Source organism: Zootoca vivipara, chromosome 1 (assembly GCF_963506605.1).
Source record: "Zootoca vivipara chromosome 1, rZooViv1.1, whole genome shotgun sequence".
In the NCBI taxonomy this organism is placed as follows: Eukaryota; Metazoa; Chordata; class Lepidosauria; order Squamata; family Lacertidae; genus Zootoca; species Zootoca vivipara.
In genome coordinates this window covers 5192240-5209115 of record NC_083276.1, presented here as the reverse complement: position 1 = coordinate 5209115, position 16876 = coordinate 5192240, and the positions used below count along the sequence as shown (strand labels likewise).

The 16876-nt window shown below is 41.9% G+C and overlaps 1 protein-coding gene across 2 annotated transcripts in view; it reads left to right on the top strand.

The window, feature by feature from the left end:
* Nucleotides 1-26: 26 nt before the first annotated feature.
* WDHD1 (WD repeat and HMG-box DNA binding protein 1) overlaps nt 27-16876 on the top strand; it is a 31668-nt gene continuing 14818 nt past the window's right edge. The window contains exons 1-13 of one of the 2 annotated variants that reach the window (XM_035101726.2): nt 27-140; nt 1289-1419; nt 1917-2002; nt 4041-4152; nt 6279-6430; nt 7408-7519; nt 8171-8221; nt 9093-9188; nt 12339-12431; nt 13304-13410; nt 14232-14373; nt 14547-14751; nt 14950-15137. In XM_035101726.2, the coding sequence (XP_034957617.2) occupies nt 1926-2002; nt 4041-4152; nt 6279-6430; nt 7408-7519; nt 8171-8221; nt 9093-9188; nt 12339-12431; nt 13304-13410; nt 14232-14373; nt 14547-14751; nt 14950-15137 (1335 nt within the window). In that variant the 5' untranslated portion in view covers nt 27-140; nt 1289-1419; nt 1917-1925. Of the gene's footprint in view, nt 141-1288; nt 1506-1916; nt 2003-4040; nt 4153-6278; nt 6431-7407; nt 7520-8170; nt 8222-9092; nt 9189-12338; nt 12432-13303; nt 13411-14231; nt 14374-14546; nt 14752-14949; nt 15138-16876 lie in introns of both variants that reach the window. The other variant, XM_035101457.2, reaches the window with a different exon arrangement.

Here is a 16876-nt window from a genome sequence, read left to right as displayed (position 1 = left end):
GGGAAGGAGGCCGGCCGGGACTCTGACGCCGCGCGCCGGCTCCGCCTCAGGCCCAGAGCGCGGGAAGGAGGAGAGCGGGAAGGAGAAAGACCCCGAGGAGGAGGAGGAGGAGGAGAGGCCGGGGGGGCCTCCGTGTCGCGGTGAGGAGGGGGGGCTGTTGGGGGCCGTGCTGTGTTGGGGGGGGGGCGCGTGCGTGCCTCGGCCCTGTTTCTCTCCTCAGAGGAGGGGGAGGAAGAAGCGCCCCCTCGTCCTTCGCGAAAGGGGGGGGCGATTTGTTACCTCAGGCTGCCCCCCTAGGCGGCGCCACGAGGGGTGAGGGGCAAGCGACCCCCCAAAACAAGGACCTACTACTACTATTATTTTATTTTGTGGTGAGGGGCAAGCGACCCCCTGAACAAGGACTTATTATTATTATTGTTATTAGTGGAGAGGGGCAAGCGACCCCACCAAACAAGGACCTGATTTTTATTATTATTATTATTGATATTAGTGGAGAGGGGCAAGCGACCCCACCAAACAAGGACCTGGTTTTTTATTATTATTATTGTTATTAGTGGAGAGGGGCAAGCGACCCCACCAAACAAGGACCTGATTTTTATTATTATTATTATTGATATTAGTGGAGAGGGGCAAGCGACCCCACCAAACAAGGACCTGATTTTTTTATTATTATTACTGTTATTAGTGGAGAGGGGCAAGCGACCCCACCAAACAAGGACCTGATTTTTTTTAAAATTATTGTTATTAGTGGAGAGGGGCAAGCGACCCCACCAAACAAGGACCTGCTATTATATTATTATTATTATTATTATTATTATTATTATTATTATTATTATTATCATCTCTCTGACTTCCTTTCTCTCTCTTCATTCTTCACCTCTCCAAATACTGTAGCAAACCTTTTGGGGGAATAAGGTATGCAAGGCCATACCATAGCTGCCAAGTTTTCCCTTTTCTCGCGAGGAAGCCTATTCAGCATAAGGGAAAATCCCTGTAAAAAAGGGATAACTTGGCAGCTATGGGCCATACCCCCCCCTTTCAAACAAACCATTATGAGGCAGCATTGATCCCAGAATTTGGGGGCCTGAGAGAGAGAAAGCAGGATCACCTGTATGGCCGATACCTTTACAAAAGGTGTGCTTCTAAACAGTTCAATCCAAAGTATTTGCACTCCCCATGTCATTGCTTCTTTTATTCTTTGTGAAAGACACCCTCCTAATGTGTTGTTGATGATGATGATGATTTATCGCCTTGCATGTAAGTCCCACTGTGGTTTTTGCATTTACAGGACTATACGCTTTCACTGCTAGTCACTGAATCTGGAATTGCACTGCTTTTACCTCTACCTCAAGTCACTGGTGCCGATTAGAAAACTGCCTGTTTGGGGATTTCATCGAGGGGCTGCTGACAGAAGAAAACGTAAGCATAACAAGACAAAGGGAGGAAAGGAGTTGGTGAAACAGCCAGTCTAATAACAGCCAAGCCTTCATAACATACGGAGTAAGGTATTGACTTTTTCCTATCCTAAAGTACCGCGTCTGTGGCAAAATGATGAAAAAGGACCAATACAGTTGTCCATAGTATAGTAACTGAGATTCTCTATAATGACATTGCAGTCTGTACTCTCTTTCTGGACATAAAATGGTATTTATTATTATATGTTACCTACTACTATTGCCTCTCCACTTCCCCATGCCCCCCCCCCCGGCCTAAAATTAGGTAGTAAGCTTCTACAGGCAATCCTTTGGCTGTGTTACACTGTAAAATTTCATGCAAGTTAATGACTTCATATTAAAAAATAAATAAAAATAGTTTGGATGTAATTGTAGATTTGGTGATTTTTGAACTCAAAAACAAGACCTGTTAAATCACTTGTAATTGTTTTGCTTGAAGCCCTTTTTAACTTTGTAACCTAGATAAAGAATATGCCTTTGTCACAAAAGCCAATGAGATACGGCCACACAGAAGGTCACACAGATGTTTGCTTTGATGACATTGGGAGGTAAGTGACTGAGGGGCTCGGGTGTGTGTTAAAAGTTGCACTAATTTTGCAACCGAGTTGCATGTGATTAATGCGCGTGCACACACACACACACACACACACAGAGTGTATATGTTGGGGGTGGGTAACCTGTGGCCCTCTGGTTGACTCACAACATCACTTTTGTTGTTGTTGTTGTTGTTGTTGTTGTTGTTTAGTCTAGCCATATATAAAAAATTAAAAAAAAATTCTAGTAGCACCTTAGAGACCAATTAAGTTTGATCTTGGTATAGTGGGCATGCACACGAAAGCTCATACCAAGAACAAACTTAGTTGGTCTCTAAGGTGCTACTAGACAATTTTATTATTTTTTCATATTTTCTACTGCCTCAGACCAACATGGCTACCTACCTGAATCTTGAACATAATTAGCCATTGGCATTGCTGGCTAAGGCTGGTGGGGTTTGGAGTCCTGCAACATCTGAAGGATGATAGGTTCCCCATTCCTGGCATAGATGACAGGAAGTGATTGTTGTTCCCACAGTGTTTGTTTCATGTGAAGAACAAATAAATGACTTCATAATTCTTAAGACCCAAATATTTTTGTTTAGGCTATGGGTCAAAGTGATGCTGTGCCTTTATTGCCTATCCCACCTGAATGACTGCTGCCGAATTACAAGGGAACTCCAGCATTATGTGGAACTGAATACTCCATTGACAACTAAGAATAGTACAGTCATGCACAGATGGATTTGCATGATCTCAGTGCAAGCAGATTCTACATTCATCTTTTCTGCCAGTGGCTCAGTAGTGAAAAGCAACAGAGGAATGAGGACAAACTGTCATGGCCTGGTGGCCAAAACAGATGCACATAGCCAGGGTGCTGTCCTTTTTCAGAGTGGTGCAGTTTGAACTCTGGAAAAATGGATTTCATTGGTGCCAAATTTATAAGAACTGCCCTCCTGGATCAGGCTCATGGCTCGTTTAGTTCAGCATCCTGTTCTCAGAGTGGCTGACCAGATGACTGTAGGAAATCTGCAAGCACAACAGCAGTTTCCCCTTTGTAGTTTCCAGCAGCTGTTATTTAGAAGCATACTGCCTCAAACTATGGAGGCAGCACATAGCCATTGTGGCAAGTAACCACTGATAGTTAAATTCATGAGGGAGGAAGCAATTTGCCTACTATACACCATTCATTTAAACCACATGACTTCAGCTAAAGAACCCTGGGGACTGTGGTTTGTTGGGAATTGTAGTTCTGTGAGGGTTTCCCAGGATTCTTTGGGGGAAGTCATGTGGTTTAATTGTATGACCTTGCTGCCCAAGGTTGGGTTTTTTGCATGTATTCAAGAGATTGCTTCTTTCCTTATGCCTTGTTTTATCACCATAATCTATAAGGTCGAGATGTGAAATAGTCACCTGAAATTTATTAGGACACCTCATCTTTTTACAGTGTCATCCATAGTGACTGTTGACACCAAAGCCAGAACCTTCTGCTTGTGATCAACAGTCGTACTTTGGATCCCGAACACCTTGCGAGTCGAATGTTTTGGCTCCCAAACGCCGCAAACCCGGAAGTGAGTGCTCTGGTTTACGAGCATTCTTTGGAAGCCGAACGTCCCAACGTGACTTCCGCAACTTCTGATTGGCTGCAGGAGCTTCCTGCAGCCAATCAGAAGCTGTGCCTTGGTTTCCTAACGTTTTGGAAGTCGAATGGACTTCCAGAACGGATTCCGTTCGATTTCCGATGTACAGTGGTGCCTCGACTTATGAAGGCGATCCATTCGGAAGTCGAAAACTTCGGAAGTCAAAGCATCCATTTTGCGCATGCGCAGAACCCACGGGCGGCGAAAATACTTCCGGGTTAGCGGACTTTGGAAGTCGAAACCTGCGGAAGTCGAGGCATTTGTAAGTCGAGGTACTACTGTATGTTGTTTCTGAGAAATGAAAGCATTGGCAAAGAGACTTCCATCACTGTTTTACTTTAGTGAAAACTGTGAAGAATTTCGATACAGTTTTGTGCATGTTTGTGTAAGATTGATCTTATTTCTTTGAATAGCTGCATTGTAACTTGCGGCAGTGATGGAGATGTCAGGATTTGGGAAAGCCTGGATGACAATGACCCCAAGTCAATTAACGTGGGAGAAAAGGCCTATTCGTTTGCTCTCAAGGTACTGCAATTATGAACTAGTGTCATCAAATAGGCCTTGTGCATTAGGCAAATACCTACAACAAGGTTGTCATTTTCACAGCTGTGCTTTATACTGATTGGAAGTCAGCAACATTTGAACAACCTGTTGCTTCTGCTATGCCATCTATTATGTCAGGATTGAATATAGTCACTGACTTGATTACCTGTGACAAGTGAGAATTATGACTAGGCACCAAAACTTTTGTAAATTGGAACAGCTGGTTCTCTTCATTCACCTAGGTTGTCTATGCTACAAATTGTTTGTGTGAACTCATTAGACAAGTAAAAACTTCTGGTGTAGCAACTTTCTTTTCAGTGTTCTGCAGGGTGTTCAAAACTGCTAGCTTAATTGAAAGAGGTATCACTTATCATTTGTATCGTCATCTGCATGGGCAAACTAAGGCCCGGGGGCCAGATCCAGCCCAATCGCCTTCTCAATCCGGCCCACGGACAGTCCGGGAATCAGTGTGTTTTTATATTAGTAGAATGTGTACTTTTATTTAAAATGCATCTCTGCGTTATTTGTGGGGCATAGGAATTCGTTCATTATTTTTTTCAAAATGGATCCACCCCCTGCTGAAAAAGTTTGCTGACCCCTGGTCTTCTGTTTTAACACCAGCAGATAGTAGATGCATTTAGAGTTGGCTGGAATGTTTCTTGAAACAAAGTAATTATTTTATGTTTCCTGTTTTGATGGAAAAATAGAAAAAGATGAGTAAAACATTAGCAATGCAAATCCACATGTTCAGCATCAGCAACTCCTTTCTAAAACAAAATTTGCACTACATTTTATCTTGCTAACTTAAGTTGGGCTCTTGTTTCGGAGTTTAACAAGACTTTCTTCATTGCAATATTATCATTTTGTTAAATTTGATAATCAGACTGCAGTTTTTAATAACAGTATTTTATTGATAACAGTCGCTAACAGTCATCAACAGGTTTACCACTCCTATCAGCCCATCACCCCTCCCCACCCTCTGAATATATATAAGGGTCTGGTTACTTCTCTTTCAGTGTATCTGAAGAAGTGTGCATGCACACGAAAGCTCATACCAAAATAAAAACTTAGTTGGTCTTTAAGGTGCTACTGGAAGGAATTTTTAAATTTTGTTTCGACTCAGACCAACACGGCTACCTACCTGTTACCTGTAACCAGTATTTTATTTGTGAAACCTTGCCCAAGTCTGCCCTCTTGTGAATGCAGCAAGTTAAAGCAACTCAATTGATACTTATAATTGAGATTATTATTATTATTATAAGCCTCAAATGAGACTACTATTATAAGAAAATCACCCCCTAAATTTTTCAAATCTTTATCTTTTATTAAAGGTTGGTTATGCTGTGCTTGTGAATTTATCTGGCTACTTGTAACAACGCCAGCATTTAAGTTCTTGTGCTGTTGTGTGTTTGCTGCGACCATTTTACCATTTCCCTCTTACCATTTTTGCCCTGGGACTCATGTTTGCTGCCCCCACCCCCATGTCGTTACTGAATCTGTGCTTCAGTGGCTAATCTGCTACAGCATCCAATTATAGTACGTACTAGACCAGGCATAGGCAGACTTGGCCCTCCAGATGTTTTGGGACTACAATTCCCATCATCTCTGACCACTAGTCCTGTTAGCTAGGGATGATGGGAGTTGTAGTCCCAAAACATCTGGAGGGCCGAGTTTGGGGATGCCTGTACTAGACTGTTGCTTGCTATTCTTAGGTGGAAAGTATTTTGAAAAGGTAATTTTACAGTGGTTCTTAATTTTACAATTGTGCGTATATATATGAATTTTCCCAGAAATAGTTTTAATTGTAATTTGTAATCCATGCAAGGACATTCCCAAGCCCATATTTGCCAAGGGAACATAAATCGGGGAGAAGGAATGGCCTCTCCCCAGTCTATCCTGGCCATTCTTTGAGCCCAGCTGAGTAATATGTATATTTGCCCTGGTGTATTGACAACTTTATTAGTTGTCAATTGGAAAGGCAGTTTTCCAATCCTTTTTTGGATTTCAGTCTAACATCTTAAAATTACACGGAAGCATGGAATGAACTGCTCCTGGAGTCAGTGGGTGTTTATTTAAATCACCTGAACCTTCCATTGCTTTATTTGTAGAATGGAAGATTGATTACGGCAGTCTCTAACAATACTGTCCAGATCCATACATTCCCAGAGGGTGCTCCAGATGGTATCCTGACACGCTTCACAATGAACGCAAACCATGTAGTTTTCAGTGCTGATGGGAGCAAAGTAGCTGCTGGATCCAGGTAATTTGACTCCGAAGTAGAAGGAAAAGACACACAAACTGCTTTCCCTTGGATAGAAGACATTGTTTTAATATTCTGTTTATGTATGATAGAAAAAAAGTTTGCATGCTCTGCTGATTGACTGTATTTAATGTTGGGATTGTTGCAGGGACATAGTAAATTCTCTCTACATATAATTGGCATTCCCTTGAGAAAAATACATCAGCTTTGCTCATAGGAAGCTGTCTACATTCTTGCACTGATCTGGTGGAGAAGTGAGTCTGGCTGTACCTAATTTAATGCAGGCTGCAGAAGAGTATGTACAATACTGTATAAGTTATCACTTTACTGAGTTTCTGAAGGTTAGCTTAAAACACTCCAGCTGATTTTTACTGCCATTTTTCTACCTCTTGCTCTTGTTATAAGCATTTGCAGGTGATATTTGTGGAGGCGGTTCTCAGAGTCCTCAATTGTCATTTTAAATTACTGTAGATCAATTTGTTGTAATTGCCTTGAGGGGCTCATGGCAGGAAGACAATTTGTCAGAGTTAGTAGTTCATTATAATCAAGAGTTTTAATATGCATTATGAAAATGATTTTTATGTCTATAATGTTTGATAACACAAACGAATATCTGAATTGAAGAGATTCAACAGAGGTTGACTTTTTCTGTGGTAGAGTAATTGTGTGTGATTGTGTTAAGTGTGCCCACACTTGCGTAGAAACATGCAGTGCCTTTCAAAAAGTACATCTGCACTGTAATTGTAATTGAATCATTTTTAAATGGAAGAAATACAGATTCATTTATTCCAATAAAAGTTTTTCAATTTTTCATTATATAGCACAACTTCTAATAATAGAAACAAAATAAAAAAAATCCCTTCCAGTAGCACTTTAGAGACCAACTAAGTTTGCTACTGGAAGGAATTTTTATATTTTGTTTCGACTACGGCTGACCAACACAGCTACCAACCTGTTCCTATTATGATTATCCCTAGTGACTTCCTGGTGAAGATTGTGGAAGTAACTGACAGCAGCCAGCAAAAGACATTTCGAGGACATGACGCACCTGTTTTAAGTGTGTCACTCGATCCAAAGAACACTTTTCTGGTAACAACTTTTCCAGTGGACTTTCTCTTCTCTTGTCTCTTAAAAGTGGAGCACATATTTTAATTAAGGTGGTTTTTGTAAAACATCCTTCATGAAATAAATTAATAATTTAAAATTTCAAAACTAAAATTACTTTGTGATGTATATAGAGCACAGAATAACCTTCAAAGCTATATAACTATAACTCTCAGGATTCTTTGGGGAGAGACATGACAGTCAGATGCTAATAAAAAGTTTATAGTGTTCATTATCACTTTTTAAAAATGAGATTTTGTCTTGGCTTTGTAAATAATCAATCATTTCTTTTAAGAGTGCCTTCAAACAAAATATTTCATTCATATATATATTGATGTGGCACTGGCAAAGTGACTCCATGAAAAAGTAACTATGCCAAAAAGTAGAAAAGATAATATGAAAATCAAATTCAGGCTTGATTTGTTCAACTATTTATTCCAACATTTGATATGAAAACATCAATGGCACCTTAAAGGCTAATACATTTGAAGACCAGTATGTCCATGAACGTTTGATTGCATAATATGTTTATGATACTGTTTGCTGTGCTGCTGTTTTAAATGTAAACCTTAATGCAGTAGTACTTTGCTGGTTGGTCAGAGGCTAATGACTCTCTAAAAATGTTTCCTTGCACAGGCATCAGCAAGCTGTGATGGATCAGTCAGAGTGTGGAAAATTTCAGAGCAGGTAAAATGCTACTTCTTGGAGTTAAACCAGGAGTTTTACCACAAGAGATGCTTAAGTAGGTTTTTAAATTTTATTTCTCTCATGTCTGCATTGACCTCATACCAACTCCCATTGTCTGTGTTCAGATATTAACACTTTCGTGCTCTTAGAAAAACCACCCCCTTCTGTGTTTAGTGCAAGAGGGCCCATGCCTTCTGGAAGAGAGTGTTTCTTTACAGGAAAAGTGGTCACAGGCTACTCAGGCAACCAGGAACATACACTGTGAAGGCAGCAGGTTCACAGAGTACATATTAACCAAATCATTCAAATTCATGGCTTGTCCTACATATCATTTTCCACACCAACCCTGTTCAGACATTTTAAAGAAACATTCCAGTTAAGGGATGGAAGTGTCTCCATTTCACTTCTCGAAGTTCCTAATGATCTCAAAGTTTGGGTTGCACTATGTAGCAGGAGGTGGCTGAATCTCAGCAGAAGGCATTCTGCAGAGATACTTAACTGGCATAGTTGAATACCTTTTTTCGATTATCCTAGGCTGTGGATCCACAGTGGCTATCTGTCCTTCCTTGGGTGGGGACTTACATTGCACCCCCCTTCATCTAAAACTCATCATATTTAAATAAAAATAAAAATAAAATAAATGTCCAGTAGCACCTTAGAGACCAACTAAGTATTTGAAGAAGTGTGCATACACACGAAAGCGTAGACCCAGAACAAACTTAGTTGGTCTCTAAGGTGCTACTGGACATTTATTATTTATTTATTTATTTCGACTGCATCAGACCAACACGGCTACCTACCTGAATCTCATCATATTTAGGAAGAGTTCATCTCAAGATGGATAACCACTATTAACTTATTTTGCTTCCAGAGTTGTGAGGCAAACTGGCCATTGCTGCAGAAGTGTAATGATGTGGTGAATGCCAAAACAATATGTAGACACGCGTGGCAACCCAAAACAGGAAAGGTAACAAGTTGTCTTTATGTTTTTTAATCTGTGTGTGTGCAAATTTGTTGCTGATGTTTTTTAAAAATTATTATTTTCTCTCAATACATACATCACATATCCATAACATTCATATTACAATCCCTCTTCTCCCCTCCTGGGTCTCCCCCAACAACCCCTTCTGGTTTATTTTCCCTTATTATACACTGCTTTCTAAAAATACACTATATTCTTTCTTTATCTTCTACATATTTTGTTAATGAAGATGTGAGTGTTGATTTAGATCCTGTCATCAAGTCAGTAGTCTTCCTTTGCTTCAGCAAGTATAATATAAATGTGTGTGCAAATTTGGAAAAGCAATGGGTCGGGAAATGTTTTAGAATCTCTTCTTTTCAAATTGTTGTTCCTCTGAAAATCAACCTGCCCTGTTGCCACTGTGTAGTGGAGATGTAGCAGCTGAGTGTTTAGAAACGCAACATGTGGAATAATGGCAGAGCCTTGCTGGGGATTAAGGATGGAGAGTGTTGGTGAAGGTGCTGCTGTTCTAATCATAAATGGTGTGTCTTCTTAGTCGTTGTCTTCTTTGGCGATCACTTGTAGCCGAGTAAAAGTGTCTTCCATAAACACAGTTTTAACAGTGAGTCAATAAGTGAGTGTGGAGGCCAATTCTGGGATCCACACATCCTTCCACAGTGGGGACATTGGTTCCCGGGTGGGAGTTGATCACGTGTGGATTTGCCAAGCGTGCCTTCCTCTTAGCACGCTTCTCTCTTTCATCCTGAGTTTGAGGGTCTTGAAAGTCCATGACACCTTTGGTAAAGGCTGTTCTCCAACTGGAGCACTCGCAGGCCAGTGTTCACAGTTGTCAGTGTTTATACTACATTTTTTAAGATTTGCCTTGAGACGGTCTTTAAACCTCTTGTTGACCACCAGCATTACGCTTTCCATTTTTAAGTTCGGAATAGAGTACAGTGGTACCTCTACTTATGAATTTAATGCGTTCAGAATGCACATTTGTAAGTCGAAAAAATGTGTAAGTCGAATCCCATAGGAATGCATTGGGAGAAAAAAATTGTAAGTAGAAGCAACCCTATCTAAAAATTCGTAAGTAGAAAAAATCCTATCTAAAGCGCACCCAAGATGGCGGACGGAGCTCTATTCGTAAGTAAAAACATTCGTAAGTAAGAGTTATTCGTAAGTAAGAGTTATTCGTAAGTAGAGGTACCACTATAGTTGCTTTGGAAGACGATAATCAGGTATCCGCACAACATGACCAGTCCAATGAAGTTGATGCTGAAGAATCATTGCTTCAACACTGGTGATCTTTGTTTCTTCCAGTACACTGATATTGGTTCACCTGTCTTCTCAAGTGATGTGTAAAAAATTTCGGAGACAGTGTTGATGGAATCTTTCGAGGAAGTGGAGATGGCGTTTTTAAGTGGTCCATGTTTCACACGCATATAGTAATAATAATAATAATAATAATAATAATAATAATAATAATAATTTATTATTTATACCCCGCTCATCTGGCTGGGCCTCCCCAGCCACTCTCGGCGGCTTCCAACAGAAATATTAAAATACACTAATTTCTTGAAGATTAAAAGCTTCCCTAAACAGGGCTGTCTTCAGATGTCTTCTAAAAGTCTGGTAGTTGTTTTTCTTTTTGACATCTGGTGGGAGGGCGTTCCACAGCGCGGGTGCCACTGCCTGGTTCCCTGTAACTTGGCTTCTCGCAGCGAGGGAACCGCCAGAAGGCCCTCGGCACTGGACCTCAGTGTCCGGGCAGAGCGATGGAGGTGGAGATGCTCCTTCAGGTATACTGGACCGAGGCCGTTTAGGGCTTTAAAGGTCAGCACCAACACTTTAAATTGTGCTCGGAAACGTACTGGGAGCCAATGCAGGTCTTTCAAGACCGGTGTTATGTGGTCTCGGAGGCTGCTCCCAGTCACCAGTCTAGCTGCCGCATTCTGGATTAATTGTAGTTTCCGGGTCACCTTCAAAGGTAGCCCCACATAGAGCTCATTGCAGTAGTTCAAGCAAGAGATAACTAGAGCATGCACCACTTTGGTGAGACTGCAGGTAGGGTTTCAGCCTGCGTACCAGATGGAGCTGATAAACAGCCGCCCTGGATACAGAATTGACCTGCGCTTCCATGGACAGCTGTGAGTCCAGAATGACTCCCAGGCTGCGCCCCTGGTCCTTCAGGGGCACAGTTACCACATTCAGGACCAGGGAGTCCCCCACACCTGCCCGCCTCCTGTCTCCCACAAACAGTGTCAGGATTCAACCTCAATCTGTTAGCCGCCATCCAACCTCCAACCGCCTCCAGGCACTCACACAGGACCTTCACCGCCTTCACTGGTTCTGATTTGAAAGAGAGGTAGAGCTGGGCATCATCCGCATACTGATGAACACCCAGCCCAAACCCCCTGATGATCTGCAGATGCAGAGGGTGGGCAACATATGAAATGGCGCAAGAACCTCTTCCCATACAATAGATGATCACGATTAATTACATTTATTGGTTGCTCTTTTCACAAAGCAAAAAGGGCAACCAAAAGTAACTTCTACTGTTGCTAATCTTTTGCTCAGAAAAATCTCTGGCCACCTATGTAGCTTCAAATTTGGGAGGAAGGGTGGCTACTTGTCATGTTTGCCAGAGGGCAGTGCCACGCTTGTCATGGCAAACAACATTGTGGAAGACTGGTACTCAGTATAGCTGCTGTAGTATGCATGTGCTTGGCTGGTTTCAGACATTTGTTGGCTCAATCTCCATTTCTCCTGAGGGTTTGCAGTCTAACCATGGGAGCTGTCCTGCTTTTTCTGACTCAGATTGTTGCCACAGGCTGGCCTCTGCTTTGTTGGAACAGGACAGAACCCATACAATACATTGTGTGTTCTGTGTACAATGCTCTGTGTCTTGTGAGTCCCTTCCAAAATGAATGAAGCATCAGTGCCTGCTTATCAAACATTGTATTGTTTTTAACGTTGTTCTTTTATTGTTTTACACTGCCTTGATACTGCTGTGGCATAAAAATACTTTTATAACTAAAGCAACAAAACCAGAATTGCAATTGAGATTTGCAGGGAAACCTAGTCAGATGGGTGGGGTATAAATAATAAAACTATTATTATTATTAAAAACAAAACATTTCCCCCTCTGAATAGTTGCTTGCTGTTCCAGTAGAGAAAGTGGTCAAACTATACAGACGAGAAACTTGGGATCATCAATTAGATCTGCTGGATAAGTTCGTCACAATGGTTGGTATCCTTCAGGTGCTTGCTATTCAATCTGTACATATTGTAAGAAGAGGGCTTTCCTGGCACATGAAGGAAGTGCTGGCTATCCATTGTTAAACCGATTTTCTAAATGAACAGTCTACCTGCAGGGAATCCTGTATCTCCTTATCTGGGAGAGTAAGCCTCATTGAATTCAGTGAAACTTACTTCTGTGCAGACCTGTATAATAATTGTGCTGCAAGCATCCTTGGGATATAGCAGTTCCTCTTTGGAAATCTGATACAGTATTAGTGGTTGTACCGCTTGCTGAAAGGAGTCTACAACACTTGCTCTCAATATCCTATGCATATGTATAAACAGTTCATTGCAAAGGTACTGTTCAGTTTCAAGTGCACTCAGACATTGACTCTTAACCAAAGGAAACTAGACCCAGTACTCCTTCCTATGCATCATTGCTCAGGCAAGCACGGAGTGCATAGCAGGACAGTGGAATGTGTTACCTGTGGGATATTAATTTTCTTTCCAAATGTTAGAATTGTAAAATTGAACCTGACATTTCATAGGACTGAGCAGTGGTTGTGGCAACTGGAAATAGTTTCACAACTTTCATATTTATATAAGATACAGGGTTCCCCCCACTTAAATACAAGGCTCCTCATCCCTCACGAGGATGATAAATGAAAAGTTAAAACAAGTGCCCAGTATCTTCATACATTTGTTTTGTCTTTCAGTTTGCTTAGAAAATCCCAATATAGATGCTTTCTTTTCCCATAAAGAATTAATAATCAGCACAGTTGCTTGGTGCCCAAAATGAAAGTGAGATTGTTCAACTTGTTCTGCAGTTAATGACGCATCATTATTATTTTCTTTCTCTACCCCCCACTCCCTACCAGCCCTTCAATGTTGTAGCCTGGTCTCCGTGTGGACAGTATCTGGCAGCAGGAAGTGTTGGTGGCTGGATAGTAATTTGGAATGTGGACACCCAGGAGTGCTTGGAGAGGTGCCTGTAGTTTTCATAATGTGTCTTGTAAAGATGAGCTTCCACAAAGTAGAACAATTATTAAGAGAGCAATTGGGAGCCACAGGTCTATGAAATGAACATTTGGCCCTCTTAATAGCTTTTGCTTACCTTTGGTTTAATCTAGAGGTGAAGCAGCTTGTGACAGGACAGATGCCTGCCTTGTTTTCGTTGGGCCATCTCCATTCCACGCAATCATAACTGTCAGCCTCTTTGTACTGCAGTGCTAAGTGGTGTGGATTTTCTGGAATTTTTTGAATTGGGATTGTTTTGGGGAGAATAAAATCCATTGGAAATTAGGGCAACTTGCATTGGGTGAAAAATCCCAATGCCCTAGAGCAGGGATGTGGAATTTCAGGCCCATGGACCTAAGACATCCCTCTTTGTATATAAGCTGTGCAAACTGCAAACGGCCCACATTAATTTTTAGCTGGGTGTTGGGCCTGCCTGGGCATAGCGGTGTGGGTTGCACAGACCACATGTGATTCATCTGCCTTAGTAAGAACCAATTAGAATTGTTCTTAACCACATATGATTCAGAAGGATGTAGCACATTGAGCTTTGATGAGTCAGGAGGACTAGTGTGTTTGTTTCTCACTTAATTGATTACAGTTACAGTATTAGGACTAGTACATGGCACAGGGTTTCTTCACAGCGTTCTTGTGTTCTGCTGTAATGACCTTTGCTAAGCCAAGAATGATTTGTCCAAATCTTGTGAGCTAAGCAATTTTTTTCTGTAGCAAGGGCTTAACAGATCGCAATTTTAGACCTGCACAGAACACTGGTCTTTCATTATTTTTTAGGGTGAAGCATGACAAAAATTATACCATCTGTGATCTGGCTTGGCACCCAAAAGGCGGGCAGATTGCTTATACGGACATGGAAGGCAATCTGGGACTACTTGAGAACGTCTGTGATGTAGATGGAAAGAAATCAAACTGCAAGGTAATACAAACCGGAAGCTTTCTTGGCTTCTTCGGTATCCTTTCCCATCATGGACGGTAACCCTTATCTACTCATGTAAATCTGGAGTTTGGCAGGCTTGGGGATAAAATGTGATGTTTTCTTGATGGCAGTATGTGCATTTTATGACAGTAACTTTTAAACCACGGCTTTAGGCATCTGCTCCTGGTGTCAAAGATTACGATGAACTGTTTGATGAGGATGACAGCGAGGACTTCCTGAACAGAGACTTGGTTACAGGCGATGGGGGTTCCAAAGCAGCGAGGAATGATGAAGATGAAGACGACGACGACCTCATGATGGCATCAGGCCGTCCCAGAAACCGAGGGGCAATAATAGAGGATGATGAGAACTCCCTAGGTTTGAATTTTCCAAAGCATGGGTGTGTGGAGCGTGGGTGGGGGTGGGTGGACAAACACTGCAGGAACTGCAGACACATCATAGATGCTGCCAACCTGGCTCACAATTTCCTTTGGTTGGGGGGTGGGTGTTGAAAGATTAAAATAAAAAGCCCTTGCTTTCCTAAGCCACTGATACAAAGCTATTTATCTTTCATAGATACTGGATACCTGAAAGCTAACTCTGCCCTTGATAAGGAGGAACAAGAGGATGACCAGGAAAGCCTTGCCCCGCTGCTGCCTCTGTCGTCAACCCAGAGGCCTTTCTACGATGGGCCAGTGCCAACTCCTCAGCAAAAGCCCTTCCAGCCTGGCTCCACTCCGGTTCATCTCACTCACCGCTTCATGGTGAGTTTCGTTTCCTTGGCTTAATAATAATAATAATAATAATAATAATAATAGTTGGGAAAAGGCACTCTTGGCCATCGGTCCCACCTCAGGATCCAAGAGTGATACTGAACCGAGAAGTACCCCCAGGCTATGCAACTGATCCTTCAAGGGAGTGTGATGCCACCCAAAACAGTACCAGTTCCCAGATCAATTGGTCCCTTCATCAATTGTTGTCTCCTTTTTTTGGGGGGGGAGCGAGCTGAGTTCTTTTTTCTGTTCTTTTGTTGTTGTTGTTTAGTCGTTTAGTCATGTCCGACTCTTCGTGACCCCATGGACCATAGCACGCCAGGCACTCCTGTCTTGCACTGCCTCCCGCAGTTTGGTCAAACTCATGTTCGTAGCTTCGAGAACACTGTCCAACCATCTTGTCCTCTGTCGTCTCCTTCTCCTAGTGCCCTCAATCTTTCCCAACATCAGGGTCTTTTCCAAGGATTCTTCTCTTCTCATGAGGTGGCCAAAGTATTGGAGCGTCAGCTTCACGATCTGTCCTTCCAGGGAGCACTCAGGGCTGATTTCCTTAAGAATGGATAGGTTTGATCTTCTTGCAGTCCATGGGACTCTCAAGAGTCTCCTCCAGCACCATAATTCAAAAGCATCAATTCTTCGGCGATCAGCCTTCTTTATGGTCCAGCTCTCACTTCCATACATCACTACTAGGAAAACCATAGCTTTAACTATACAGACCTTTGTAGGCAAGGTGATGTCTCTGCTTTTTAAGATGCTGTCTAGGTTTGTCATTGCTTTTCTCCCAAGAAGCAGGCGTCTTTTAATTTCGTGACTGCTGTCACCATCTGCAGTGATCAAGGAGCCCAAGAAAGTAAAATCTCTCACTGTTCTTTTTTTAAAGCAGTGCATATCTACATAGGCTGCTGTTGCACAAAACAAAACAAAAACCCTTCCAGAAAGGGTATGTGTGCGCACCTCACAATTCCTGAATTGAGGCGAAAAGTAGCGTAAGATTTCTATGTGAGGGGGAGTGACTCTTCCCCGCCTCTTCCAAGAAAGAAGGTGATGGGGTGTTATTCCACAGAGGAGTAAACAAATTTCAATAAATAAGACGCCATCTTTACAAGGAGAGAAATGAAAAGAGAAATGTCCCAGGAGCAAGCAACTTGCCTGGTCTCTATAAGACATTGCCCCTGGCTTTTGCTGTTTGGAGTAATAAACCACAGTAGAATTTAAGTCTGCACTGCAGCCTAGAGCCCTAAACTCTTCTCTGTGGTATAATATTGGCCAGCATTTATCAGATCATTTCACAGCAGACATTGGAGTCCTCTCTTGGGCATGTGGTATTGTCATCCCCTTTGCTTTTTGAAATTTCTTCTGCCCTCAGCCCTTTAAACCAAACATGTCAAAATAATCAGCCACTTGTCCCCATCAAATTAAGGGGGAAACGGAGAGTTTATAATTTTTATTTAAGTTTTTGTATGTTGCTTTTCAAGAAAAGGATCGCAAAGTGGCTTCCAAAAATCCAGCAATAATGTTTAATAATTTATTATTTATACCCTGCCTGTCTGATATTTGTGTGAACATGTATCAGTCTAAAAACATAAGGATGATTTGCTTACACCATGTCCATCTACAGAGTGCATCTTTTCAGGACTTTGTGAATGGGGTGTATCCTACCATGCAGGCCCTGCTTTTCCACTTAAAGCAGACACAGACTCCGTGGGGGCCTCTGCTAGAATTAGACCAGG